The sequence below is a fragment of the Pongo abelii genome, chromosome 13 (genome assembly GCF_028885655.2).
Source record: "Pongo abelii isolate AG06213 chromosome 13, NHGRI_mPonAbe1-v2.0_pri, whole genome shotgun sequence".
NCBI classification, from domain to species: domain Eukaryota; kingdom Metazoa; phylum Chordata; class Mammalia; order Primates; family Hominidae; genus Pongo; species Pongo abelii.
The window spans coordinates 127,728,334-127,754,765 of NC_071998.2; the positions used below are offsets into that span (position 1 = coordinate 127,728,334).

The following is a 26,432-nucleotide window of genomic DNA, read 5'->3' on the forward strand; positions in this document are numbered from 1 at the left end:
TCAGCACAGCCGCTGCCAGAGCACGGGCAGCGGGGTTAATGAGGCAGAGCCACCGCCACCCACCTCAGCCCCTGTCTGCTGGGAGATAAATGTGCCCTCCTCGGCCTGATGCCCTGCATGGGCCCATCTGCCACCTGCTCACCCATGTCCCTCAGCGTCTGGCCAGCTGTGCCCCAGGCGAGGCGTGGTCCTCACATTTCAGGCCCCCATGCTCCACCCAGCTGCTATGCCACCACACCCTCGGGAGCCCACAGACAGGGACACCCACTCCTGCCTGCTCCCTGCCCTCTCGGACTCTGACCCAAAGTGGGGACAGCTGCTGCAGGTGCAGACGCTGGCTGGGGTTCAGCAAACCCACACAGACAGATTCGGGGGCTGCCTGGCGTAGGGCCCTGGGCTGGCCCTGTGCCTGCCGGCAGTGGGTGCTGTGTGGCCTGGGCCGGCAGCCTGACCTCTCTGAGCCTCTGGTTCCTCTGGTGTGGCCTGTGTAGAGTTGTGGATGGCCGTCAGGGTTCTGCTGTGGGGACGAGACCCAAGGATGCCCACAGTCACTGTCGTTGCTGGTGTAAGCCGGCTGACATTTGGGGGGGCCACTGGCCCTCAAACGCCCCACCCTGCCTCTCCCGGCCCCAGCCAAGGGCCCACAGCCCCAGTCCTCTCCTCCTCTCTGGGTACTGAGCACCTATGGTGTGCATCCATGAAATGCAGGCGGCCTGGCCTTCCCTTCAGGGTCCTGGGATGGGGACATTGGTTCACAATTGCCCAGGCCATGCGCAGCCTTACCCCTCCCTAGGAGCAGAATGGAGACAGCCACCATTCAGGGGACTGGCGGGGGCCCAGCAGGGACTCGCTACCCCTCCCCGTGAGGAGCAGGAAGTACCAGGAAGGCCCGGACGCTGAGAGGAGGCCCCGGGAGGGCAGCCACTCCCCGCTGGACAGTGCCGACGTCCGGGTGCATGTGCCGCGTACGGTAGGCGTCTCTGACAGCAGAGCCAGGCCGAGAGGGAGGAGAGCTTGGCAACTGCGCCCCAACTCCACTGCCAGCCAACGGGGCCAGGCCAGGCCCAGGCACTCCGGGGAGACAGGGGTCCCTCCCCAGTGCACCTGGTGCAATGCTGTCCTGGGACCCCGGTGGGGGCTCTGGGAAGGGCTGAGTGTTTAGCATGGTGGTCGCACTTGGCCTCAGAGGCCCCGGCCACTGAGGAGCCTCCTGGGGACTCTGGGCTGGGCTCTTCTGCATGGAAGGCCCCACCTCTCTTTGGGCCTCAGTTTCCATCTTGTTCACCAGTTGGGGGCTGGCTCTTCCCAGCCTTCCGGTGGCCTCTCTCTCTGACTCCAGCCCCCACCCTCCTTTGTTGGGATCCTCCAGACCCATCCGCTAGTCGCAGGAGCATGTCCCTGAGAGGGACTGGCTGCCTTCACTGTGAGAGCCGGGCTGCACAGATACCCCGATGGGGTGCCCCTTTCTGAGGCAGCTCTTGGAGGCTCTGGCCAGTGAGGTCAAGCCTGTGTATCCTACCAGGGCCCCAGAGAGGTGGACGAGGCCAACACAGTCCCTGGGGGAATCCTGGGATCTCTGACACCTGGCGGGGTTCCCTGAGCAGAGGGGCCTGAGGGGCACCCAAGGAGCGGGTGGGAAGCCCCCAAGCCCACCCATGGTCAGGCCCTGGTGTGGAAGCACCTGCAGCTCCAGCCGGGCCAAGGTGCTGGGGCCGCTCCTTGTCGGTGCAGGGGCCAGGGCAGGACCGATGGTGAGTGGGGTCATGGAGAGGATGCAGCTGGGTGGCCTGTGCATGGCTGCAGAGCCCCTGGTGAGGGGACAGCAAGGGGCTAGGTCCACTCAGGGTTCCTCCTGGTCAGGGGCTGGGAGGCCCCACCCTGCCCTACCCAACCTGGGCTCAAGGTCACGAGTGGAGCAGAGGGTTACAGCCCAGCAAGCAGCAGCAGCGCAGCCTGGGGGCCACCCGGGTCCTCAGGGCTAGCCAGGAGCCCCCCGCATTGCTGTGGCACACAGAGGTGGCGGGAGGGGTGGGGCAGTTGCAATGACTGCCAAGTGTATGGGTGGACGGACGGGGGACAGACAGACCGGTGGTCAGACTCGGGGACGGTGGGGGGACAGGGGACAGGCCGGGCCTGTGCCTGGCAGGTGGCAGCTGTGCCAGGGCCACCCCAGCCACGGGGGAGCTGGTTGGTGTTCAAGGGCACAGACGGGCCGAGTCCGGGTTCAGAGGTCAGCCTGGAGCACCCCCGAGCAGGACGGCTGGGTCCAAACCACTAGAAATAGTCTGAAACTGTTCCTCCGTGGGCATCAACCTGCAGAGGGGTATGGGTGCCAGGCTGGGATTCGCGGCTCCCCAAGGCTGCCCAAGCCCATCCTTCCCACCAGCAGAGCACAGCCTCCCCTCCCCTCATTCAGCCCCAGCACTGCCCAACCATCTGGGCTAGGTCCATCCGTCCACTGACGGGAGAGGTGCAGAGGGAAGGGCACCCAGGGAGCACCTAGTCAGTCCTTCCTTGGGGTCTCGGTGACCCCCCAGCCTCTCTGGGCCTGGAGGGAGGAGCAGGACTGGGACCCAGACACCTGTCCTGTCCACAGCTGGCCCTGCCCTGTCCACAGCTGGCTCTGTCCTGTCCACAGCTGGCTCTGCCCTGTCCACAGCTGGCTCTGTCCTGTCCACAGCTGGCTCTGCCCATCACATCTGGGCCGCTAAGAAAGGAGCGGGAGGCTGGCAGCATGTGTGGGACAGACCAGAGTCAGCCGGCCTCGGGAGCAGATGGCTTTCTGGAAAGCACAGCCTCTGAGGGCTTCCAGGCTTCACGTCCCCCCAACAAACTGCCCTGGGTCTGGGCCAGCAGGGCCAGGGGACACAGTTCCAAGTGTCCAGCTGCCTGGCCCAGCACTCTGGAGGCCTTGGCCTGTGCCCCAGGGAGCCCTCACCTGCTGCGGGCCCTGCTCCCCTGGCCTCTGCAGCCACCGCAGGGCAGGACGCCCGGGACAGCCAAGATCCTGGCCCCAGACAAACGGGGTTCCCAGGATCTGTGAGGACGTGGCAGGGCCTCTTGGCTTTCTGCTGACCTGAACCCCACTGGCCTTCCTGAGGTCAGAACCTTGGGTACCTTCGAGTAAGGACTGTCTGCATCTGCATCCTGGTGGCAGCCTGTATGGGGACTGCAGCGAGGGTGGGTGGGGGACACATCCCTGGGGGGTCAGTGGCCGGGTAGGACCCCTTCCCCCTCTGCTGGGGTCCTCAGGGGAGGGCTTTCAGCTCTGAGTTGGGGTCCTCATCTGCAAAGTGCAGCTGATACCAATACTGCGCCGTTGCTGTTGTTGACCAACCGGCCCCTCCCCTCCCCACCCTGTGCCCAGACAGTGCAGAGGCCTTGCAGCCAGCACAATCGGGGCTTGGGGATCTCAGGCGGTGTGGCTGGGTGTGGTCTGGGGGTCCAGAGAACTCATTCTGGGGTGGAGGGTAGCGGGCAGGGCAGGGTTGGCCTCAGAGGCTGGAGAGAGTGTGGGTCCATCCGGGAATGAGACAGAGGGGCAGCAGCCAGAGGCTGGAGTTGAGCTGGCCAGGAGGCCCTTGAGCTAGGGCACTGGGGAGCCACCGAGGGCTGTGGGGCAGGAAGGGCCGTCCCGGACAGAGGAGTCCAGATGAGGACAGCAACCCGCCCAGGCCCTCTGTGCCTGCCTCCGTAGTCAGGCCGAATAAAGGAGTGGCTTTCCCCACCTGGCCCAGCTCTGGAGGGAGGCCCAGGGGCCCAGGTGTCAGCAGGAAAAGGGCTCTTCAGCAGGCTGTCCGCCCACACAGCCCTCCAGTGTGCCTGCCCACCCACACAGCCCTCCAGTGTGCCTGCCCACAGGCACGGGGAGGGGGAGGTTCACTGCTGCGCTCGCTGGGGGAGTGTTTACGGAGTGTGCCTGTGTGTGAGTGTGAGCCCATGTGCATGTGTGTGAGCTCGTGCGTGTGTGAGCCTGTGTGTGTGCATGCGCTCAAGTGAGCAGGGGCGGGTGCTAGGAGGGCTGAGCCCTTGCCCAGGGTCCTATTTAAGCCTCACGCATCCCAGCCCTGAGGCAGCACTTGGCACTTTGGGCAGGGCAGTGGTGGCCCTGGGCACCTTGTGTCCTGCCTGCGCTCTGTGTGGCCAAGCACCCAGCGTGGCTCCCTGCTGCTGTGGAGAGAGCCTGTGATCCACGTGAGTCTGGGGTCCCTGGGGTCCTAACAGGTGGAGGCTGAGGGAGCACACGGGCTTCTGTGAAGCCGGTGGGGTGTTCTTGGTCAGGGTGCGTTCCCCTCCTCCACAGGAGAAACTGGGCTTGTGCTAAAGCAAGAGAGACTAGAGTCAGACTTAAGGAGGGACTCTGAGACCTCCGGGAAGGAGGGAGCCAGGGCTTGGGGCAAGGGAGAAGTTAGAGCAGGGAGGCGGAACCCCGAGTCCCACTGGATATGTTCTACTGGGACATAAATGCAGGGGCAGGTGGCCTTGGGGCCCAGGGTCCTGCTCCTGAGGGGCTCAAGGGGCCCCAAACTATCCAGAGCCTCTCCCCGTACCAGGCAGTGAGCCATGGTTTTGCACCTGCGGTCGTGGGCCCCTGCCCCCCATGAGAGGGACACATTAGCCCCTCAACAGTTGGCCCCAGCCTCAGGAAAGGGGAGGGCTGCCCGACATGGGACCCTGAGAGGGGCTCTGCCATGGGGCCTGGGACATGGTCCCTGACGGGTCCTGCCTTTCCCAGGAGGGGCCTTGCTCGGTTCACCTGGGCCCCAGGTCACCTGGAGGAGCCCAGCTTGAGCCAGACACAGAGGCCCCCCGCAGCTGTGCCCTAGGTCATCATAGCCCGGGAGCAAGTCCCTTTTGGACCAGGAGGCCACATCCTCCCGGGGAGGTACCTGTGTGGCCCCCCAACTGGCACTCAGAGAGGCTGGCAACCCCAGTGCCACCCTCTGCCTGGACCTGCAGCTCCCAGAGCCCTGGCCCAAGTGAATGTGGCCCTCCCCGCAGCCTGGGCCAATTCTCCCCTCCCTCCTGGCTGGGGAATCTGGGGGAGTGGGGGTGTTGCCCCCTGAGCCAGGCTGCAGGAGGAGAGCCCTGCGGGGAGAAGGGGGTGCTAGAACTCTCCCTCCCCGGGTCTGCCTCAGGGACAGGAGGTACCTGAGGTTTCCATGACAGCTGGGGACTGACTCTAGGGGCCAGAGCCAGGTGGGGTCTCTCCTAAAACAGGGCTGTCTACAGGGCCCTCGGCTCAGCTCAGGGGTCTGAATCCCAGCTCTTTTTTGCTCCAGTGTGACCTTGGGTAGGTCACACATGTCTCTGAGCCTCACTCTCCTGTGCCCTGGGCTGATTCCAGCAGAAAACTGGAAGCAGGACGGGAGCCCTGGTCCTGGGCTATGGGGGTCAGGTGTCGGGAATTCCAGTTGTCTGTCAGACAGCTGGCTGTCTCCTGGGCTGTGGGGGTCAGGTATTGGGAATTCCAGGCAGCATCAGGCACCCAGGAGGTGCCATCTCCACCAACATTGCATCACTTGTTAACTTGTTCAGCTGTGAGCCCAGCACTTGCAGGCCTGGAAGAGGCCACCAGCCGTGAGATGGACAGGCTGGGGCCAGGCAGGGTGTGCCAGCGCCAGTCGGGAGGTGGACGGGGCTTGGAACCATCACAGCCACGCTTCAGCCCTGGGGCCCGGACCAGGCCCTGTGAGGCTGGGTCACGGGGTGGACCTGCTTCAGCTGGGCCCCTCGGGGGGCCACAGGAGACCACGCCCTCCAGCCTCCCTTGTTTGGGTGTGTGGACTGAGGCCCAGGGCGGGGTTCATTCCTTCGAATTCATTCACACAGCAGACACCAGTGAGGGCTGTGTGGAGCACAGACGCAGGGAGCTCGTGGCAGGGCTGACACAGGGTGTGGTGGGCAACGGGACAGGAAGCACAGGAGGCTTCCTGGGATGTCTGGGGAGTGCTCCAGGCTGAGGCTGGGGAGGCTGGCCCAGGGCAGGTGACGGACAGAGGCCTGAACTGGGGTGGCACCCATGAGAGGGGAGAAGTCCGGGGCAGTCGGCGGGTGCCAAGGGTAGGTGGCACGTCCTGGGGGAGGGGTAGCTGGGTGCTGAGGGTAGGTGGCACGTCCTGGGGGAGGGGTAGCCGGGTGCCAAGGGTGGGTGGCACGTCCTGGGGGAGGGGTAGCTGGGTGCTGAGGTTGGGTGGCATGTCTGGGGGGAGGGGTAGCCGGGTGCCGAGGGTGGGTGGCACATCCTGGGGGAGGGGTAACTGGGCGCTGAGGGTGAGTGGCACGTCGTGGGGGAGGGGTAACCGGGTGCCAAGGGTGGGTGACACGTCCTGGGGGAGGGGTAGCCGACAGGGGGCAGGTGAGAGTCCTGATCTTGGCCAGGGTCTCAGAAGTGTGTTTGGTCCAGGCAAGCAGCCCCCGGTCTCATCTGGGGGTCTGCGGGGCTAGCTTTGGCTGTGGTGACCCCACTCCCTCCCCAGAGCATCCCGAGGGCCCCGTCTTCGGACGAGGAATGCTTCTTTGACCTGCTGACCAAGTTCCAGAGCAGCCGCATGGACGACCAGCGTTGTCCCCTGGACGATGGCCAGACCGGGGCTGCCGAGGCCACAGCCGCCCCCACCCTGGAGGACAGGATCAGTGAGTGCCCCCCTCAGCCGGGCCCTCCCTTGGGCTTGTCTGCAGGGGCCAGGACCAGGGCTCCCGTCCTGCTTCCAGTGAGGAGCTTTCGGGGGCAGACCAGCAGGCCAGCTGCAGAGCATCCTGTCACTGAGGGTGCCCTCCACAGCCCCCGCAGAGCAGCATCCCGGGAAGCGTGTCATCAGCCCGCTCTCCGGAACACACTCAGGCCGCAGGGGCAGTCTCGGGGAGGGTGTGGGAGACCGGCGTTCTCCTCCTGTCACCCCCTGGAAGCCCCAGAGGTGGGCGTGGGACAGCAGGAGGAGCAGCTGAGAGCTGCCTAGGTCGGTCAGGGGAGACTCCCCCAGGAGCCATGGCCCCAGGAGCACAGTGGGCTGGGCTGGGCTGGGCTCAGAGGTCAGAGGTCAGGGCTCACTGTGGCCGCAGCCCGAGCCTCGGGCCTGACCCCGCACTGGGTCCCAGGCCTCACCCTCTGCCCCGCCGCAGCCCAGCCCTCGATGACGGCCTCACCCCAGACCGAGGAATTCTTCGACCTCATCGCCAGCTCCCAGAGCCGCCGGCTGGACGACCAGCGGGCCAGCGTGGGCAGCCTGCCGGGGCTACGCATCACCCACAGCAACGCAGGGCACCTCCGAGGCCATGGCGAGCCCCAGGAGCCAGGGGACGACTTCTTCAACATGCTCATCAAGTACCAGGTGGGCTGCGGCCCTGGGCGGGCATGGCTCATGGCCCCTTTGCCATCCACTTGTGTGGAGGCAACTTGTGTCCTGAGGAGTGAGGTGGGCGCTGGTTCCACCGTCTCAGGTCATGTTTGAGGGACTCCTGGGGGACTCAGCCAGTGTCACCAGATGACCAGGGGTGTCTGAGCCTGAAGCACTACTCCTGGGAACCCCGGGCTGCTGGAGACACCAGAGACCCCCCTGGCAATCCCAGGACACTCCCAGGCTGTGCCACCCCCCTGCCATGCGGGAACTCGGCGTGGGGGCTGGGGGTCACAGGTCCTGGAGCTCATGGCCTCAGGGATTCCCCACCAGCCCTCCACACCCAGCAGGGAAAACACGGGCCAGATAGCACCCCCAGAGTGGGGAGGGCAGGGGGATCCAGGGCTGCCAGCTGGCGGGACAAAAACAGGGACCATCCAGGGACCACACAGTGGATGGCATGGTCGGAGGGTCCAGCCCGAGGGCAGAGCCAAGGCTGGGGCTCCAGCCTGGCAGCCACGCCAGGAATGACCTCCTCACCTGTGTGGGGGTGAGCCAGGTAGGGTGGCTGGAGTGGAGACTGCTGAGCCAACTGCTGTCCCAACTAGGACCTCAAACTCTGGGGGTCTCGCCATCCCTGTGGGGCACAGCCACTGCTGGGAAGGGGTTCAGGGTCCGTAGACTCGGGAACAGGCTGGGGGTGGAGGCTGCTTGGCCCACCACGAACCAAGCCAGCAAGTTTCCAGGTCTGCCATCCTCCCCACAGCAGAGAGGAAACCGCGGCCCGGGGCCAGGCGTCCGACCAGCCACCTCCAAACCAGCCCCACCCAAGAGGCCCAGAGTCCCCTGTCCGCACGCATGCCTGCACCAGCTCCCGTCCCTCCTGCTCCAGGCCCTTCAGAGAAGCCCAGACGCCCCCTTGGCCCCCCGGCCTGCACACTGGAGCAGACGAGGCCCACGGGGTCGGCCACCTGACCCAAGAGGGAGCCCTGGGGGGCGCCACACTTCGGGCTCTGGAAGCTGAGACCTCAGGCCTGCCGGGGTCAGTCCCAGGCTGTGCCGGTTTCCAGGGCCGGGCAGAGGGATGGCCACGCATGCCCGTCCCTGGGGATCAGCAGATCTGGGGAGCAGGCGTCCAATGCCGCCCTAGCCACTGTCTCCTGGGCCTGGCGCATCCATGCCCAGTGGGAATCGTTGGACCTGCTTTTCCTGGGTGGGCCTGCCCTGGGCTCCTGCGGGTTGGTGGCGGGGTCACCAGAAGACTGCGCTCAGGGCCTGGGCTCCCAGCACAAGACCCCAGAGCGAGGCAGGCCCCAGAACCAATTTCCTGGGTGGACAGGGGGAAGCCCGTGAACAGTGCACGCTGGCCTCTGGAACCGCCGCTGCTGACCAGCCCCGGACCACTGGGGCTGGGGGGGGTGAGGCCGCCAACTGCACTGTGTCCACCCAGTCCTCCAGGATCGATGACCAGCGCTGCCCGCCGCCTGACGTACTGCCCCGGGGCCCTACCATGCCGGACGAGGACTTCTTCAGCCTCATCCAGAGGGTGCAGGCCAAGCGCATGGATGAGCAGCGGGTGGACCTCGCCGGGGGCCCGGAGCAGGGGGCAGGCGGCCCGCCCGAGCCCCAGCAGCAGTGCCAGCCTGGTGCCAGCTAAGGCCCTGTGCCCACCGCCAGGCCCACTCTGCCCCCACTCCTGGACGCCCGGCTCACAGTCACAGCCATGTCCTCCCGAGGCCATTGCCGAGGACAGGCATTGGGCATGCAGCCCCACGGCCTCCCCGACCCAGGGCGGCAGGCTCAGGCCAAGCTGCCCATGGTGGGAGGGCGTGCTTCCAACCCGAGCTGGCCCCCCATGGCCCTCGGCTTCCTCCCTTCTGCCCCTGCCGCAGGCCGGACAGGGCCTTCGGCATGTCGGCCCCGACCTGGTGCTGTCAGACTCTCGCACCCTCTCCCCCAAGCCCTTCCCGTTCTGCCCCGCCCTGCCAAATGTGAAACCCTGCTGTCTCCCCCACCCTCCCCAAAGGTGTCTCTGAGCCGCCTCTTGGGGCCACACGCCTCTTGGGACGGCCGTGTGGCAGGCATGCTCCACCCCTCCGGCTTCGTCCCGGGGCAGGGCTTCCTCCAAGCCTGTCTCCCCACTCCCTGGCCAGAGGAGGTCAGCAACCACAGAAGGCCCCCCAGACCAGGCATGGCAGACCAGGCTGCAGGGGCAGCCCTGAGGTGCCCCCCGCCGAGTCCCAGGGCCCTGCAGGGGCCTCGACGGGAGCTGGGCCTGTCTCTAAAGCAGAGAGAATGGCTAGGCATGAACTTCGACATTCCAAAACCCCAAGCCGTGAAAAAGGGCAGGGCCTGGTCCTAGGACGCTTGCTGGCAGCGAGAACAGTACCCAATCACGGTGGGAGGTAGCACCAGGCTCTGTGACCCTCACCCAAGTAGGGGGGGGGGCGTTCAGTGGAAGCTGGGTAGGCTTCACTCAGCTCAACCCTGCAGACCCCCCCATATGAGAACTCCCCTCCTCCCACCAGCTGGGGGAGATGACATCACTGCTCTCTCCACGGGGAGGGGGCTCACAGGGCACCGGGTTCGGGATCCTGAGACTGGCAGGGCCTGCTGGAGCCTGAGATGGGCCCCAGGGGCCTGAGGTTGCCTCCTCCTGTCCAGACCCAGCCTTGGCACCTCCCAAGACCGCTGAGGGCCCTACCATGGCCCCACAGCCCCCAGGGCTGGCAGTTCCATCTAGGAGGCTGCCTCTAGGCCCCACTCTCAGGCTAGGATGGAGAGGCAGATCTGGGCCTGGCGAGGTGACCTGCTTCTGGAGGGGCAGGGCCGCACCCGAGGGCAGGGACAGGTGCCGGAACACAGGGTCTCCAGGACGTAGCGCCCCCCTGCATACTTGAATGTGTGTGCGTATTTATTGCTCACATGTGTGTGCCATGTTGTCAACGGGTCCTTTCCAACCCAAGAGGTACATCTGTTTTTGTTTTTCCTGAAAAATAAAGTCGGCCAAGTGAGTGTGGTTCGTATGGGCTTAGTCCCGGGGGTGGCCTGACCCGGGTAAGAGGCTGCACTGTGCAAAGTGTCCACAGATACCCACTGTCTGGGCCCTCTGAGACCTCAGAAAGATGTAGTTCCCACTGCATTTAACCACGGGGGAGCTGGGGCGCAGAGGGGTAAGGTGGCTGCCTGCTGTCACCACTGATTCCTGCACCCCTACCTCCTCACGCTCCCAGCCCCTAGGGAAACAGAGCATGCTCTGAGCTGACACTCGCGTAGCCGGGGCCAGCCCCCAAAGCAGCAGCCCCCAGGTCAGCCCCACGACCCCTTGAGGACCCAGCCTGCTGCCGCCCACCCAGCAACCGGGGGAGGGAGGTCCCTTCCTGGAGTCTGATCCGGCTGGGCTCAGGGTCTGGACACAGCCACAGTGGAGGAGCCGGGGCAGATCTGCAGTCTTGGGGCTTGTCTGGGCACTGCTTGTGGTGGGTGGCACCCCCACGGGGTCCCCGTCAGAGGACACACAGCTGCGCTGGGCAGTCCTGCTGCCCCTCGCCACAGCCCATCTGGCCATGTTGGCAGCCACAGCCTCTGTACTGGTTGACTCCGTTGCCTCTTCCACCCTAGAAGGGGCCTTGGGAACCAGAATCAACGTGTACTCCAGGTCCAGGGTCCCAGCCAGCTTGTGTGTGGTGGTACATGCACACAGGGTCCAAGTAACCATGCAGGGCCCAGGACCGCTCACAGCCAGGGAAGCGCAGCAGTGCCCCCCACGCTACTGGCTGGGACAGCCTCTGCAGGTGCGGCCGAGGAACCTACTTGGAGAGGCACGCTGTGGTGAGGGATGCCCAGGCCAGCAACCATCCCCGGGAGGCAGGGATGTCCTGGGTGGGCGGGGGGGGGGGGTGCAGAGTGGCAGGAGATTAGGATGGCAAAGCCCCTTGCAGAAACCTGGCTGTGGGAGTGGGGCTGCGGGGAGGGAAGGGCGGAGGGAGACAGGGTCCAGGGGGCCTCAGGCAGGAGCTGGTGGGATGCTTCTGGCACACGGGGGGTGGCCATAGGTCTTCTTTACTCTAGGAATGTGCCAGCCTTGGGAAGGGTGTCCCTCCAGGGCCAGCCTGGGCCCAGAGGTGCTGGCATCAGACGAAAAGACATGGTAACGTCCACATCCCAACTACCAGCCTCCATCTCCCCATCTGTAAGAAGAGGGGTTGGCCTGAGCGGCTCTCCTTGCTCTAATTCTGCATTTCCAGGTCCGGAGGGCTCCCTGGACCTCCCCACATGCTGGTCCAGGCCCTCTGGAGGCAGTGAGGCAGCCAAGCCAAGCCCAGCCCCACTGCACTTCCAAGTCCCCAAGAGACCCCCAGCCAGTGCCTCTGTGGAGGAGCAGGCCTGCGTGCGGGTGGCTCAGCCGAGAGGAGGACACCTCCATGGAGGAGCAGGCCTGGGTGCAGGTGGCTCAGCCAAGAAGAGGACAGTTTCCACAAATGGCACAGAAGGCTCCGGGTGGCAATAATAGAGGGTTGTTGGCTGAGAGAAGGACGGGGTAATCGAGGCAAAGCCCACGCCACAAGCACACTGGGAACAATGCCGCTGCGCCCCGGCCTCCCACGGGCCAGGTGTAAGCTGGCAGTCCTGGCCGTGTCCCGCTGGGAGGGGCCACACTGGGTCCCTGTCGTGCTCAGTCCTGCCTCCACCTGCCACCTCGCCCCATTCGCTTCCCTGCCAGAGTGTGGCGGGTGATTGATTAATGCTGAAGGTCACGCTGCCCAGAACACTTCTGCAAATAAACAGGCTCCTGTGTTTGCTCGCTTTCATAAACACAGGAACATCCTGCGCACAAACAAGGCTGGGAGACAAACCCCACACACCTCAAAGGGCCCTGGGGGCGTCCAGAGCGCTGTCCACCGAGGGAAGGAGGCCAAGGTGGCTCCCCCAGGAGGGGCCTGGAGCTCCTAACACACGGCCACACCATAGCTGCTCGTCCCGCCTGGGCCAGCAAGCAGCCTGGTTTGCTCACTGTTTCGCCGACAGCCGGTGGCCGAGGGCCAGGGCTCAGGTCTGCACTGGCTCACGGAAGGGAGGCCGCCAGAGCTGGCCAGGGGGACGGCAAGGGGCTTGCAGAGGAAGGCTTGAGGCTCACAGGGGTGGTGAGCTGCTCAAAGTCACGCAGCGACAGCCAGGAAGGGCTCTGACTCCACATCCAGCCCCCTTTCCACGCGACCGTGGCCCCTGTGGGCAAGTCCTAGGTGACTCCACGTAGGAGAAACTGTGGTGAGGCGAGAGGTCCTGCGGCTCCAGTGTCCCACCCAGCAGCACCAGGGATTCAGAGCCGTCGTTCTAACTCCAAAAAAGAAAGGCCACCAGGGCGACAGGCCACCAGGGCGACAGGCCCCAGCATCTGGAAGTAATGTCTGTTTATTGATAGAAAACAGACCATGTCCAGAGAGGCCCAGGGCCAAAGCATCCTTCTGGAAGGCAGAAGTCCCACAGTGCCGGGGAGCGCAGGGGTCAGCTCGGCTCCATCTTGCCAGGGCTGGGGGGACCCTCATCCTCACCCGCTTCCGGAGCTGCAGTGGATGTGGGGGCCCTTGTAGCCTCCAGAACCAGTTCCAGGGCCCCCTCGCCCGCCACGCGGTGCACCTGCTCGCCTCTGGCCGCCAGGATCTCTTCGATATTTCTGGGAGGCAGGGAGGCAACATGGCTCTTCAGGGCCCCCCACCCGCCCTGCACTTCAGTCACCTTAGGGCGCCCCATGGCCAGGCCAGAGCTGCAAGCACCAGGCCCAGCACTCCTGTGGCATCAGGCCACACGGGCACTTCAGACGCTGGCCTGTGTGCCCTCACCAGCCCTGTGTCTCTGCCAGTATGTGCCGCCTCAGGAACCCAGTCCTGCTCCTGCCCCCTATGCACTAGAGGGAAGAGTCTGCAGCCCCGGGTCTGATGGGAGGACAGTTCCAGCTCCAAGGGCCAGATACCACCAAGCGCCCGGCATGCTGGTCTCAGACCTGCTGTCGCTGTTACTGTCCTGCCCAGGACCTCCTGGCCAGGCAAGGCCCGGACCAGGCTCCTGGCACCACCTCCACTGCTCTCCCAGCAGCCAGGGCCCAGGCCACACCTCCTGGTCCACATCCCAAGCCTTGTTGTGGGCCAGCCACCCCAAGGCTGGCAGTGAGGGCAGAGGGCAGGCAGAGGCAGGGAGGTAGGGCCACAGGACTAGCAAGATTTAGCAAATAAAAACGCACCCCTTACTTGGGGCATACTTAAACTCAAAAGCTATCTGGAGTTTATAGGAAATTCTCATTTAACTGTGTGTCTTGTATTGATAAGGTGGCTGGATTGCCCAAGTGAAATCTATAAACCTCAACACTAGGGCAAGGTTCCCCTGGGGAGACCAGGGTACTTCTGGGTGAACTCCTGGCCCAGCCCTGGGGTACAGGCCTCACCTCTTCCCATTCAGGTCCGAGAACCAGCCCAGGTTGTCCGCGATGATATGGTGGTTCTGGCAGCCGGGGCAGGTCACAATGACCACGCCTTGGTGATAGGCCAGCTTGGAGATGCGCTTGGAGGACCTAGTCCCGCAGACCTGGCTGGGACAGGGTAGCTGGTGAGGCTGTGAGGGCCGCCACGCCCCTCCCGGGAAGACCCGCCCCTCTAGGGGTAGCTCCACCCACCTCACCCTCTCCAGGGAAGGCCCCGCCCCCGAGGGATAGCTCCACCCACCCTGAATCTCGCCCTCTCCCAGGAAGGCCCCGCCCCAGGGACGGTTCCACCCCTCCTCATGGTCTGCTTCCGCTCCCTCCCAGAAGCCCCAAGGGGTGGCTCCACTCCTTCCTGTGACTTGACCACGCCCCCTCCCGGCTCCCCGGCGGGCAGCTTGTCCCCGCAAGCCGTGTAGCGTCAGATGCGGGTCTGTCCCCGGTTCCGTCCCGCCGCGCGCCTACCTTGCAGGTGTAGACGAGCTGGTAGTACGCCGCCTCCACGCGCCCCAGAGCCGCCGCGGGCCCCGGCCCCTGCTCGGAGCTTGAGCGCCGCCAGCCCCAGGCCCAGGCCCGCCGCCTCCCTGCGACCTCTGGACGGGCCCCGCGGCCCCACAGCCGCCTCAGGCAGGGCCCCCGGGGCTGCACGCGGCTCAGCAACCTCGGCGCGCCGCCCAGCGCAGCCCGCAGCATCCCGCTCGCCGGCTCCGTCCGCCCTGCTCTGGCCCCGCCCCGCCGCCATCTTGGAAGTGGGCACCGGGCGGAAGCGGCGTTCTTGGGCTTCCGTCGTCCGGGCCGGGGGCGCGCTGCGCTCTGCCGCCCCCTGGCGGCCTGATGGGGCCCTGCGTCCACGTGCAGCTTGCACTCCCAGGACACCGCGGGCCGCAGCGAGGAGGGACGGCCGCGGGGCTGCGCGCGAGTGTCCGAGCGGGAATGCGGGTCACCCGTGCTGTTTATTTATTTACGCAGCTATGTTTTTTGACACTTCTACAATGCATGCATGTACTGTGTGTTACATAGTGAAACAGAACAGACCCTGAAGTTACACAGATGGCGTGTGCATGGGGGTGGCGAGCACCCGCATGGCCTCCGCAAGCTGAGTGCCGCTTAAAAGCCCCAACGCCCGGCGGTCCGGCTGGGCCTTTCAGGGCACCAGATTCCTCGTTCCAGGCTAAGTGAGCGACGGCTCGGGGAAGTCTGCGCCCCAGGGCGTCGGCACCCCCGGGTGGCAGGAGGCCGGGCCGGTGGGTGTGCCCTGGTCGGGGCCTGCGCTGCTGTGGCTAGGAGCCCTCAGTGTCGGTGTTGTCGCTGCCCGTGGTGTTCTCCCGGTCTTCCTCCCCCTGCCGCCATCCTTTCTGCATCTTCCTGAGAGCTCGCTTCCTGCGAAGACACAGGTGTCTCAGGCGCAGACCGGGCTCCGTTTTGGAGAAGGCTGGGGGCCGCCCGCCTACCTGCGGTAGTTCTCAAAACTCTCTTTGAGGCGCCGCCGCTCCTTCTCGGGCGGCTCCCCGCTGCTCAGGCCTGCGTCCTGGAGAAGGGGGAAGGCTCAGGCTCCGGCCGGCTCCCCTGAGGGAACCCGCCCTTCTCACGCGCCCCCCACTGGCCCCTGTAACTGCAGACTGGTAAGGAGGCGAGGAGCCCAGACAGCCTCAGCTCAGCGCCAAGCTCGCCCTGTGGGACCTGCCTGTACCCCTGGAGGTGAGCCGGTGTGGGTAGCCTGCATATCAGATGCCAAGACACACCCAGGAGGCCAAGCCACCGCTCCGGCCTGGGCTCCAGGCCATTGTTTCTACAACAAAGCCCGAGGTAGTCCTTGCTCAGGACTCCTGTGTTCACCTCCTCATCCACTGTAAAGGCCCTCTCAGGAAACCAGGACCAGGCACGTCCACTTCCAAAAAGCCCCCCCCAAGCTGCTGCAGTGCCCAAGAAAGGAGGGGGATCCACTTCGCAGCCCAGACACCGCACCCCGAGCACTGAGGGCAGAGACCTTGTGGTCACCCCTCGGCTGTCGTCGGGGCCGCCGCAGGGGGTGCCCAGGGCGAGGAGCCACCCTCCCTGTGATCGGTCACCCTGAGGCCCACGGCTGGGAGGACCCCACCCCAGGAAAGCCTTACGTGGGGGGTCCGCAAAACCTGCTCCTGGTGCAGAGCTGTCAAGGGCTGTTTCGGGCTCCCCCCGCCGGCAAGGCAGCCTGGAAAGGAGAGTCGTACCTGTGGGACCTGCCCACCTGCGGGGCCACCTACAGCACGGCTGCCCCACCCCTCCCCGGCATTGCGGACACCGTGTGGGGCTGTCTTCCAAGGCCTGGTGGGATCCCCACATGGGTCCAGTGTAGACTCTGCCTTCTGTAGATGAGACTGAGGCCTTATGGCCTCGCTTGCCTGTTCATTGCTCCAGGAGGCCGCCAGATGCCAGCCCAGGCCCAATGCTCCTGCCAGGGACCATCCCTCCCCCGAGCTGGCTGCCCGCCAGGCAGGAAGGCCTCCCAGACCTCAGGGGAGCTTAAACCCTGGGCCTGAGCAGCACCGTCCCCCATCACTCCAAAGCATCTGTGGGCATCGCGGCCCTGGGGAGAGAGTTGGGGACAGCTACAGTGGTTGTCTGGGTCCTCCTGATGTGGGGGCAGGGGTACTGCAGCAATTGGGAGAGAACCTTCAGGCGGCTGGACCCCCTCAGAAACCGCCAGGACCTGGGCAGACCAGGGATCAGGACCCTTGGGAAGAAACCATGCACGTCCAGTCTCAGCCCCACTGCGGGGACGGCCAGGCCAGGGCTGTCCTGGCCATTGGCAGCCCCTTCTTAGAGCCAGCCCCTCCCCTGCTCACCCTCCAACCTTCACACCTGCCCCTGCTCCTGCCACAGCCACCCAGGGGATGGGGGCAGTGCCTGAGCTGGACTCCTGGGTCCTGCTTGCCTCTGTGCCTACATGGGGGCTTGGCATCCCCATGTTCAAGTGTTCTGGGCTGCAGCCAAAGGCGCTGGTCTTCACTTCCCCATCTGCGGCTCCTCCTTCCCCTTCCGCCTCTGCTTGGAGGCCACGCCTAGTACTCAGGAAGCTCGTCCAACTCTGATGCAGCCTCCCAGGACCCCTCTGCTGGGCCCTCCCCAACCCCTACCTGACACCACCTTCAGAGCAAACACCTACCCCATCACCATTGCCCGCTCCTGGGCACTCGGGGGCTGCTCCCAGCCAGCCACCCAGTCCTTCCCCAGACAGGCAGAGGGGGCCTGCCCTGCCCGCTAGAAGCCCCTGCCACTGCCTTACCCCCACTGCACCGGGACACAGCAGGCCCTTGGCCACCCCTGCATTTGGCCCTGTCCCTCAAGCCACGTGGGGCCCCGTCTCGCCCCACTTTCTAGCTTCGTGCACCTGGGTGTTTGCTCGTTACCACCTCCCTCTGCCCAGGAGGAAGCTTGGAGCAGCTGGGACAGTGGGCCTGCTCACCTGTGCACCCCGTGGGGGCTGCCCAGAGGGGCCCCACACTCTCGGGACGGTGGGCCTGCTCACCTCTGCACCCCGTGGGGACTGCCCAGAGGGGCCCCACGCTCTCGGGACGGTGGGCCTGCTCACCTCTGCACCCCGTGGGGACTGCCCAGAGGGGCCCCACGCTCTCGGGACGGTGGGCCTGCTCACCTCTGCACCCCATGGGGGCTGCCCAGACCCCCACACTCTCCACCCCAGGGGACACTTGTCCCACTAGCTGGGGCCCCGGGTTCCAGCTGGGCTCTGTAGTTTGTTCTCTGGGTGACCTTGACCATTATACTTATCCCCAGCCCCAGTTTCCCTGTCTGTGGAGTCGGGGTTGTGGGGGTTGACACAGGCATTGCGGCACAGGCTGCCTGTGCTGAAGATGGGCCTCTCTTGGGGCCGCCGGGAGGCCTCTGGGTGCACTGCTGTCCCCACCTCACCTTTGTCTGAGAGCTGGGTGTCCTCCAGGTCCTGGGGGAGTGAGAGCTTCCAAAGAGAGGCAAGATGTCCCATTAGGCCACTCCGCCAAGGACTGGACCCGGCCACACTGCCCCCCCCAACCCTTGGCCCTCAGCTGGGTGCAGCCATTGCCGTCACCCCCTGCACAGAGCTTCTCAGAGACTCAGGTGCCCAGCAGACAGACGCAGGGAGCCCAGCCAGGAGGGTCCCGCCATGAGGATGCTAGGAGTTAGGCACTGTCCGTGCCTTACCTTACCCCTTGAGCCATCAAAGGCCTTGGCATTTGGCCACCTGCTCTTCCTCCACCCAGCCCAGCCCACCGAGCAGGGCCACGTGACGGGCAGTGTGGGGCTGTGCCTGGTGGCGGCTCAGCCAGGACCCCAGGTGAAGGAAGGCCAGCCTCGTGCTGGCTGGGGTCTCACTCACCTCCTGGGAGCTCCTGGGTGAGCCATCCTCCAGGTCGGAGCTCTGTGGTCATAGAAAATGGGGTGGGTGGGCTGTGGGGGCAGAGGGCTCCCCAGGCACAGGGTGGGCAGGGCACAGAGCAGGATCTTCCAGGGAGCCCTGGGCATGCCCTCAGCCACGCCAGGCCCCCTCCATGCCCTGAACAACCTGCTAGGCCGCCTGATGGCCAGGCCCAGGACCCACCCCAGCCCTGCAGCCCCACTTCCTGCTGGGACCCTGAGCTGCTCGTGTGCCCTCACCCCACTGCGAGGAGGGGTTTAGTTAGGTTGGGGCTTGTCACAGAGGAGGGTTGGGTTAGGAAGGCCAGGGGCTGAGGCTCCATGCTGCCCTGGCCCTGCACCCCACCCGCTGGCTCCCCCTCCTGCCCCAGGCCCCAGGCCCACCAGGACGAGCGTCTCCAGCTGCTGCCGCCTGAGCCTGCCCTCCACGGCCAGTAGCTGCGCCTCACACTGGAACACCTGCAGCTGCAGCTCATCCGCCTTCTCACCCAGCTCCCGCACCTGCTTGCGCAGCGCGTCCTTCTCCTGCAGGCCCCGGGCGTGCTGCGCGTGCAGCTCCTCCCGTGTGGCGATGGCCTGACGGACAGCGCAAGGCCGACCCTCAGTGAGGCCCCCAAGCTCGCCCTGGGCCCTCGGCTCGGCCGCCCAACTCCGAGCAGAGGCCCCGGAGGACGTCAAGCAGCTGGGCGCAGAGGCTGGTCACAGCCCCTCCCTTTGTGTGCTCTGCGGACGTGAAGTCAGCATTTGGGGGATTGTAAATGTGACAGTTGTCCCCGCTGCCCTTCTGTCTCCTCCCAAGCCTGTACCCCTGGTGGACACAGCATGTGCTATGTACCCTCACACATGCACATTTGATAAATTTTGGATGCGACTTGATATGGAGACCCTGACTGTCCATAGCCAAGACTCCTTCATGAGTGCAGCACTCTTTTCCACCCTTGTCCTCACTGCGGACACTGAGGTGCAGGAGCGAATGTGCAAACATGACAGCTTGACCACCCTGGCAGCCGAGGCTGGGAGGCCCTCACCTAACCCCTTCCGCCCGGACTGGAGCAACAGCTGGCAGCTTCCCTAATCTCTGGCCAACGCGCTCCCGCGCAGTCCCGTGGGAGCCCCCGCCCTGGGAGCCACACCAACCCCCATGGGGGCACAGCTGGATCTGCCCTTTTTCCCCTGCCTTGGGGTGGGCCAGACGCGAGTGAGGCTGAGGTGGGGCCACGACAGGAGCTTTGAGCCTGGGCTGCTCTCATGGGGGCCGGGGCTTCCTTTATGGCCCCAGGGGTCTCGTTTTAAGGCTCCTGATGTGGACAAACTGCCATCCAGCATTTCGCCGAAGCAGCAATGGTGTCCATTGGAAACAACCTCCAGGATGGGACTCAGGACGGGGCATGGGAAGCAGACACAGCCCTGCCCCGCGACGCTCCATCCGGCTCACAGCACGCAGCGCTCGAGGCCTTGCAGGCCTCACTCCCGTGGCCCAGGCTGGAGTGCAATGGCGCAATGGTGACTTGCTGCAGCCTTAGCCTCCTAAATAGCTGGGACCACAGGCGTGCGCCACCATGACCAGTTAATTTTTTTTTTTTTTTTTTTTGAGATGGAGTCTCACTCTGTCACCCAGGCTGGAGTACAGTAGCGTGATCTCAGCTCACTGCAACCTCTGCCTCCTGGGTTCAAGCGATCCTCCTGCCTCAGCCTCCTGAGTAGCTGGGATTACAGGCACCTGCCACCACGCCCGGCTAATTTTTGTATTTTTAGTAGAGACGGGGTTTCCCCATATTGGCCAGGCTGGTCTCGAACTCCTGACCTCAAGTGATCCGCCTGCCTCGCCATCCTAGAGTGCTGGGATTATAGGTGTGAGCCACCGCACCAGGCCAATTTTTGTATTTTTTGTAGAGCCGGGATCTCATCATGTTGCCCAGGCTGCTCTGGAACTCCTGGGCTCAAGTGATTCGCCTGCCTCAGCCTCCCAAAGTGCTGGGATTACAGGCGAGAGCCACCACGTCCAGCCAAGCTTTTTTTAAGATTAAAAAAAGCTACTGGTAAAACAAGACGGAATGTGTCCATTTTTGTAAAACAAAACCAAAAATATATATACATAGATAGGTGATAGATGATAGATAGATGGATAGAGGGATAGATGACAGATAAGTCTGTAAGGTGGAGTGGGAAGGTTGAACACGGTTTTCCCTGAGAGTAGGCTGGGGTGGGGAAGTATTGACTTCATCGTTTACTTTTTTTTAGTGTTAAGTATTACTTCTGTCATTTAAAAAACAGGCCAGGTGTGGCAGCTCAGCCTGCAATCCCAGCACTTTGGGAGACTGAGGCCGGAGGATTGCTTGAGGCCAGTAGTTTGAGGCCACCCTGGGTAACATAGCAAGACCCCATCTCAAAAACACATAACAAAGATTAAAAACCGTCTGACAACTGCCCTCAAGGGCTGTGGCCCTGGTGCACCCACCCGCGAGTGGGGTGCTTTGTCCCACCCCTGTGAGTGCGCACCTGGTCCCGCTCAATGGCGACCTCCTCCATCTGCAGCAGGATGGCCTCGATGCGGTCCTTGTACATCTTGGAGTCCTTACGCAGGGCCAGGCACTGCAGCTCGAACATCTCCTTCTCCTCCATGCACTGCAGGGGGCGGCCAGCTCAGCCCCCACAGGCCTGAGGCCCCCCATTCTGGCCCTTGGGGTGTACTCCGGGCAGGGGCTCAGGAGCATGTGGTCAGGCCAGTTGGGATGTTGGGGGAGGCCATAGGAGCCCCCAGGCCCCTACCAGCCCTGCACTTCCAGACCACAGCAGGACAGGGCCCTCCCGCAGGCCTCAGACACTGCTGTGCCTCAGGCACCGTAAGCCCAGAGGTTGGCCTTTGCCATGGGGGGCAGGCGCGCAAGGAGAGGGCACCGTACACTGTGCCTCCAGGAGTGGATGAGTGAAGACGCTGCACTGGGGTCTCCACACCCCACCTTCCAGGCACGGAGTGGGTGGAGCTCAGCCTGCCCAGCCTGGCTTGGCCCCCAGGGGCCGTGTCTCCCCGCCTGCTCTCCTACCCGGAGGCGTCGGGCCTCGCCCTGGCGGAGGTCCTTGCGCAGGGAAAAGATGGTGTTGGCCTGCTCCTGGTGGTCCCGCAGCGCCTGCCGCCAGTCCTCCTCCAGTACCTGGATGTAGGGGCTGCTCCTGTCCAGCTTCCTCTCCTGAAGGGAGCAAAAGGCAATGGCCTGTCTGGGAAGGCCCCCACTGCCCTGCCTGGGCTGCACCTGCCCTGCCTGCGGCCCCACCTGGACGGAGGCCTCCAGCTCCTGCACCCGGGCCTGGAGCAGAGCCTTCTCCCGCTGCAGCTCCCACAGCAGCTCCTGGCTGGGCTGCTGCTCCATGGCGTGCCTGAGCTTCAGCGTGTGCTTGCGCTCCACCTTGCAGTCGTCCTCTGCCTTCATGAGGCTGTGCTTGAGTCGGTCAATCTGCAGAAGGTATGGTGGGCCTGGCTGTCCCCTCCAGGCGGTGACCGCAGACCCATGGGGCCACCCCCGACCACCCCGGCCTGCAGACCCCGCCAGGCCAGGCGAGGGGGGCCTGGTTCCCCGGGGGCAGCGGGCACACCTCCAGCTGCAGGTCGCGGTTCCGCATGAGTGCGGCGCCTTTCTCCTCACTCTGGTGCGCCAGGCGCATGGCCAGGTCGTAGTTCTCCTCCTTGCAGCGCTTGAGCTCGCGGCTGCCAGCCTCGCACTCCTCCTTGAGCCTCTGCACGCGCTCCTGGTGCTTGCGCAGCAGGCTGTCCTTCACCCGCAGCTCCTTGATGAAGTCATCCTTGGAGCTCAGCAGCGCCGTCAGGTCGTGCACCTTCTTCTGCAGCTTCATGACCTCAGTCATCAGCAGCTGAGTCAGGCCTGACTCCCCGGACGCGTCTGTGGGCCAGGCCAGTGTCTGACGGTGCCGTGTTCCCCGGTGGCCCAGCTCCATCATGTCCTGCGCTGTGGCAGGAGCTCAGGGCTCCTAGGGATGGGGGCCAGGCAGAGGACCCAGCACCACTGCCTGCCCCCCGCCACTGCCTCCCCGTCAGCCCCGCCTCCCCCGTCACTCACCGATGATCATGGAGAAGACGCGGGCTGGCTCCTTGCCCGTGACTTTCTTGTACAGCTGCGGGTAGTAGAGCTCCAGGCTCTCGAGGAAGGCCACGTAGCCCTTGTGGCCGGTCCGCTGCAGGATGTCCAGGAGCACCCCTGCGGGCCAGAGAGGCGGGGCACAGGCGAGGCAGAGGGCTGGGGTGGGTGGGCCCAGGGGCAGGGACAGGTGGAGGCTGGGATGCAGATGAGGTGTGCTGTGGTCTGGGTCTTGGATGAGGTACCCTGCGGGTCTTGGTACTAGGCTGGGGACCAAGTGCTGCCCACCCGCCCCTTGGCCGTCTCAGGAGCCCCCGCTGCCCCTCTTGGCAGCACCGAACTGGCAGGAGAGGCTGGGGGACCGGGCGGCCACATGTCAGGGTTGAGGTTGGGCCTCAGTCGGAGGCCAGGGGCAAAGCCAGGCGGGGCTCTCCTGGGGTTGAGGGGCAGGGTGGCAGAGCGTGCAGCCACCTCCGAGCTGACTCCGTGGTTGGGTTTGGGGCCTGGGGCCCACGGGGCAACACTGACCCACTTTCCGTTTGCGGATGACCAGGTTGGGGTCACTGAGCACCTGCTCCTCATCATCAGGGTTCAGGACCTTGCACTGCCGCAGGTAGGGCGTGATGCGCGAGGGGTCGATGACCGAGGTAAGCGTCACCCGGAAGCCCTCCAGGATGCTCCAGCACTCGTCATCGTTCTCGTAGTCCGACATGGCCTCAGCAGGCAGGCTGGGGAGTGTGGGGCAGTGCTGAGAGTGACGCCGGCTCCTGCCCCCACCCGGGCCCGGCTCCTGCTCCTTCTCAGACGCTGGGCCAGGGCTCTTGTCAGGGCGTCGAGGGGGATCAGCCCAGGGGCATCCAGGAGAGGTGCCCAGCTCCATGTCCCATCCCCACGCTGGATCCCTCAGGGAGGCAGCAGAGACACAGTGACCCACTCCCTACCAGACCAGCCGAGGGCCCCTCCACAGCCTTTCCCAGCCCTTCCTCCTGCCTGTTGGCACCCATGTCACCCAGATATGCAGCGGGAGAGGCACAGATGGGGTCTGAGAGAGGAACTCCCCCCACAGCATGACCCCCTCTGGCCTCTGCCTCCTGGACACTCCCACCACACCCTGGAGCCTGCAAGGGCAGCCACCTCCATGGCTGGAATGGGCGGAGGAGCTGAGGGCAACTGCCTGGCACTATGGCCAGCCCAAGCTGGGTGAGAGCAGGTTGGCCAGTGACCCTCCCACCAGCACAGCAGCTGGGGGAACCGGTTCTTGTGGGACTTCCTCATTCCCCTGACCGACGCCTGCTCACATCCCGGGCTGTGCTCTCCCTCCTCCACAGCCGGCTGCTGATGATGCAAGAGTGGCCACCCAGCCCTGCCGCAGCTGCGGGGTCGCTGCACTGGCCGGGAAGAGCTGCCCACAGGAGCGTGTCTCTGTCACCCCCTGCCGGCCCCGCAACCCTGGGAGAGGCTGTCAGTGTTGCCCTTGGCTGGCCAGGAGTGCTGCTGCGGTGTTTTCTCCAGGTTCTTAGGTGCTGGGCACCAGTGAATCCCTGGACTCTTCTCCTGCCCCAGATGAGGCCCGGCCCCCATCCCACTGGCTGCAACAAGAGAACTACCCATGTTGGAACCAGCCACTGCTGTCCCTTTCTGCCAGCGCGGTGGAGGCCTCAGCCGCTGAAAGCCACTCCCTCTGGGACTGGAACTGCGGCAAGGCTGGGAGCAGCCACGTGGTCCTCAGACAGCCTCCAGCCCCACCGGGAAACGCTGGTTTCCAGCCCAAAGGAGCTGGGTCACTGCTCCTGGAGACATAGTTGCCCCAGGCTTGGTCTTTTGAGGCATTTCTCAACTTCCCGCTGCACTTTATCACCCCATTCAGGACAGTTTTGACAGACAAGGGGCTGAATAAAAACACCGGCCACACGGTAGACAGTCCTGGGAACACTGGGCCCCTTCCCTGCCTCCCCAGCCTGAAATCCAGGGTCCCACCGGCCACTGTAATTCCACTGAAATGAACACATCTCCGCCCAGTGGCCATGAAAGGGATGAGACCGCATGGCGGAGGCTGCCTGGCTGCCTGTGGGAAGCTTCAGGCTGCTCTGGGGGATCAGTGCCAGGATCCTGAACTAGGCCAGCGCCGACCTTCCTGGCCACCTTTCAGAAAAGCACCAGACCCACGCACCTGAGGGTCTTCCAGGAGCCACCTGCACGGCAGACGCGCCAGGAGCCTGGGCCGCGGAGCCTCTAGGAGATGCTGCCCAGGGCTGCAGGGAGGGAGGAGCGCGCCGGATGCCTGTGCACTTCCTGATGGGTTCTGCTTAACTCCACAGTCCCGCCAGTCCTCCCACAGGGGGACAGTCCCTGGTGACCTGCCTTCTGATTCGCCCAGCCCAGGAGGCCCCAAGAGGCAGACGGAAGTGGAAGTCCTCTGCCCTCCAGAGGAAAGCTGCTCCCGGCCCTCCCAGCCTGGCCGGGGGTCCTGGGGATGCCCCAGAGGCCCAGCCCTGGCACCTGGCAAGTAGAAGAGACAGCAGAGACCCCCAGGGGGCTGGACGAGGCCAGCCCGCACCCAGCCACTTTGACCTGGTCACAGGCTTCTGGAGGCTTCTTCAGTAGGGCATGCTCTGCTCTGTGCGAACACCCTCGCCCTCACCAGCATCTCGGGACAGCGGGGCAGGGCATGTGCAGGGGGTCACACAGCCACACAGCACGGCCAGCACACACCTTGGTCACGGAAGGGCTGCAGCCCACCTTATGGAGCTCAGGAGGCCACAGCAGCCTGCCAGGGGCCATGGCACTGGCCACCACCCAGCTGCACATGAGAGAGAAACATCCCTTCCAGTAGTGTCGCTCAATATCCTCGTTATCCCCATCACGAGGCATCCCTGCTCTCCACCAGGATGCCATGTGAGGACTGAGGCCACTCCCGGGGTCCCCCAAACCAGCTTCAGAAGAGCCGGTGACAGCAGGGCACAGCTCGGCCCCCATCCACGGACAACGGGCAGCAGAGTCTGCCCTGAACTGTGCACTTTGGCATGTGGACTGCCGGAGCCTCGTTCCTGCAGGCTTGGGAACCCCCAGACCCCGCCTCACCCAGTAAAGCTGGTTGAACCGAGTTGCCACCCTACAGCTTCAAGAAGGGGCCACCAGACTGGAAGGCCAGGAAGCTGGTGCGGAGCTTGCCTAACCGTTCTCAGCCTCCGGCCCTCAGGCCTCTGCGGGGACAGCGTCTGACATCACACATTAAGGAGCGGACAGTTAGGGGTCCTCTTGGACTCTTGGGAATGCCACATTCCAGGGGGCCATGCCCCTGCTGGGCCCCTCACCATCAGCGTGAGTGAGTGTGCAGGCAGGGGCCATCCTGGGCCCTGCCAGGGAGCGGGCCAGAGCTGGCGCCAGGCCCGCATGACCCACTGTTTCCCCAGCTTGTAAAAAGAGGACCCCAGTGACTTCCCTGTGGTGTGTGTCCTTAGAAGTTAACACACATACCATGTTCTCTAACCATATCGGAAGCTAAAAATAGGTAACAGATATCAGCAAAATCCCTAAATATTTGGAAATTAAATAATATACCACTAAATAACCCACAGGTCAGATTGGCCCCCAGGAGACTAGGCACCAGACTAGAGAACCAGGCGCAGCAACACAGGCTCAGGAGCGAAGCCGGCCATGGACCGCCCCCATCTGCCAGGTGCCCAGGGCTGAGGCCCCACAGTGGCTCCAGTGAAGGAGCGAAGCCCAGATAGCCAAGGGGGCGCTGCTGCCACAGAGACGAAGGAAGGCGAGCGAAGGGGACAGACGGAGAAGATGGGGGCTGGTCTTATGCCAAGAAAGGCCCATACAAAAGGAACAGTGGAAGTGGGGGAGGGGGGTGGGCTGCCGCCGTGTCTGGGTAGCCAGGTCATCTGTTCCAGGGAACCCCCTGGGTCAGCCGGGGCAGTGCGAGGGCTGGCAGCCATCTGGGGAGGGTGCCGGCTAGCCTGAAGGACAAAGCCACAGATACTTTCCAGGAGATGGGCGAAAGCAAGCCTGCTTCTCTGACGGGAGGGCAGCCGGGGTGCAGAAGGCCTCCAGGACCCCAGCGCTGGGCCCCCAGCATCAAGTTTGTCCCCGAACTACCTGCGCTAGGGTGGCTCAGCCACCATGCGGAGG

General features: G+C 64.6%; 3 protein-coding genes across 15 annotated transcripts in view; 1 reads left to right on the forward strand and 2 right to left on the reverse strand.

Annotated features, from left to right (window-relative positions):
- GPSM1 (G protein signaling modulator 1) overlaps positions 1–10,352 on the forward strand; it is a 31,492-nt gene extending 21,140 nt beyond the window's left edge. For 6 of the 9 annotated variants that reach the window (XM_024252663.3, XM_054521210.2, XM_054521215.2 and 3 more), the window contains 4 exons: positions 794–970; positions 6,480–6,636; positions 7,123–7,331; positions 8,788–10,352. In XM_024252663.3, coding sequence (XP_024108431.2) covers positions 794–970; positions 6,480–6,636; positions 7,123–7,331; positions 8,788–8,994 — 750 coding nt within the window. In that variant the 3' untranslated portion in view covers positions 8,995–10,352. Of the gene's footprint in view, positions 1–793; positions 971–2,680; positions 6,064–6,479; positions 6,637–7,122; positions 7,332–8,787 lie in introns of those variants that run through there. The other 3 variants (XM_024252664.3, XM_054521211.2, XM_063714578.1) reach the window with 3 other exon arrangements.
- Positions 10,353–12,733: 2,381 nt separating this feature from the next.
- Positions 12,734–14,572, reverse strand: DNLZ (DNL-type zinc finger). The gene is made up of 3 exons (XM_002820387.5): positions 14,275–14,572; positions 13,777–13,916; positions 12,734–13,011 (listed from the first exon to the last, which is right to left on the reverse strand). The coding sequence occupies exons 1-3, from the start codon at positions 14,500–14,502 to the stop codon at positions 12,843–12,845; spliced, it is 537 nt and encodes a 178-aa protein (XP_002820433.4). The 5' UTR covers positions 14,503–14,572; the 3' UTR covers positions 12,734–12,842.
- A 171-nt stretch (positions 14,573–14,743) lies between these two features.
- Positions 14,744–26,419, reverse strand: CARD9 (caspase recruitment domain family member 9). Of its 5 annotated transcripts, none has more exons than XM_063714579.1 (13): positions 23,900–26,419; positions 22,821–23,020; positions 22,275–22,412; positions 21,793–22,097; positions 21,474–21,653; positions 21,246–21,389; positions 20,701–20,826; positions 18,586–18,777; positions 18,164–18,205; positions 17,719–17,764; positions 15,924–16,000; positions 15,261–15,337; positions 14,744–15,189 (listed from the first exon to the last, which is right to left on the reverse strand). In XM_063714579.1, the coding sequence occupies exons 1-13, from the start codon at positions 24,316–24,318 to the stop codon at positions 15,090–15,092; spliced, it is 2,046 nt and encodes a 681-aa protein (XP_063570649.1). In that variant the 5' UTR covers positions 24,319–26,419; the 3' UTR covers positions 14,744–15,089. The 5 variants fall into 5 exon arrangements, with proteins under 5 accessions (XP_063570649.1, XP_054377192.1, XP_063570650.1 ...); XM_054521217.2 differs by having other exon boundaries at positions 23,591–26,419; XM_063714580.1 differs by lacking the exon at positions 23,900–26,419 and adding an exon at positions 23,427–23,582.
- Between the last annotated feature and the right edge of the window lie 13 nt (positions 26,420–26,432).

Coding starts and splice junctions, on each gene's coding strand:
- DNLZ (XM_002820387.5), bottom strand. CDS start 14,502: ATGCTGCGGGCTGCGCTGGGCGGCGCGCCGAGGTTGCTGAGCCGCGTG. Junction 13,917..14,274: donor AGCTCGTCTACACCTGCAAG/GTAGGCGCGCGG, acceptor TGTCCCAGCCAG/GTCTGCGGGACTAGGTCCTC. Junction 13,012..13,776: donor TCGGACCTGAATGGGAAGAG/GTGAGGCCTGTA, acceptor CCTGCCTCCCAG/AAATATCGAAGAGATCCTGG.
- CARD9 (XM_063714579.1), bottom strand. CDS start 24,318: ATGGCCACTGGGCGGAGATGTGTTCATTTCAGTGGAATTACAGTGGCC. Junction 22,413..22,820: donor CATCCGCAAACGGAAAGTGG/GTCAGTGTTGCC, acceptor TCTGGCCCGCAG/GGGTGCTCCTGGACATCCTG. Junction 17,765..18,163: donor CACCCAGGAGCTCCCAGGAG/GTGAGTGAGACC, acceptor TCTCTTTGGAAG/CTCTCACTCCCCCAGGACCT.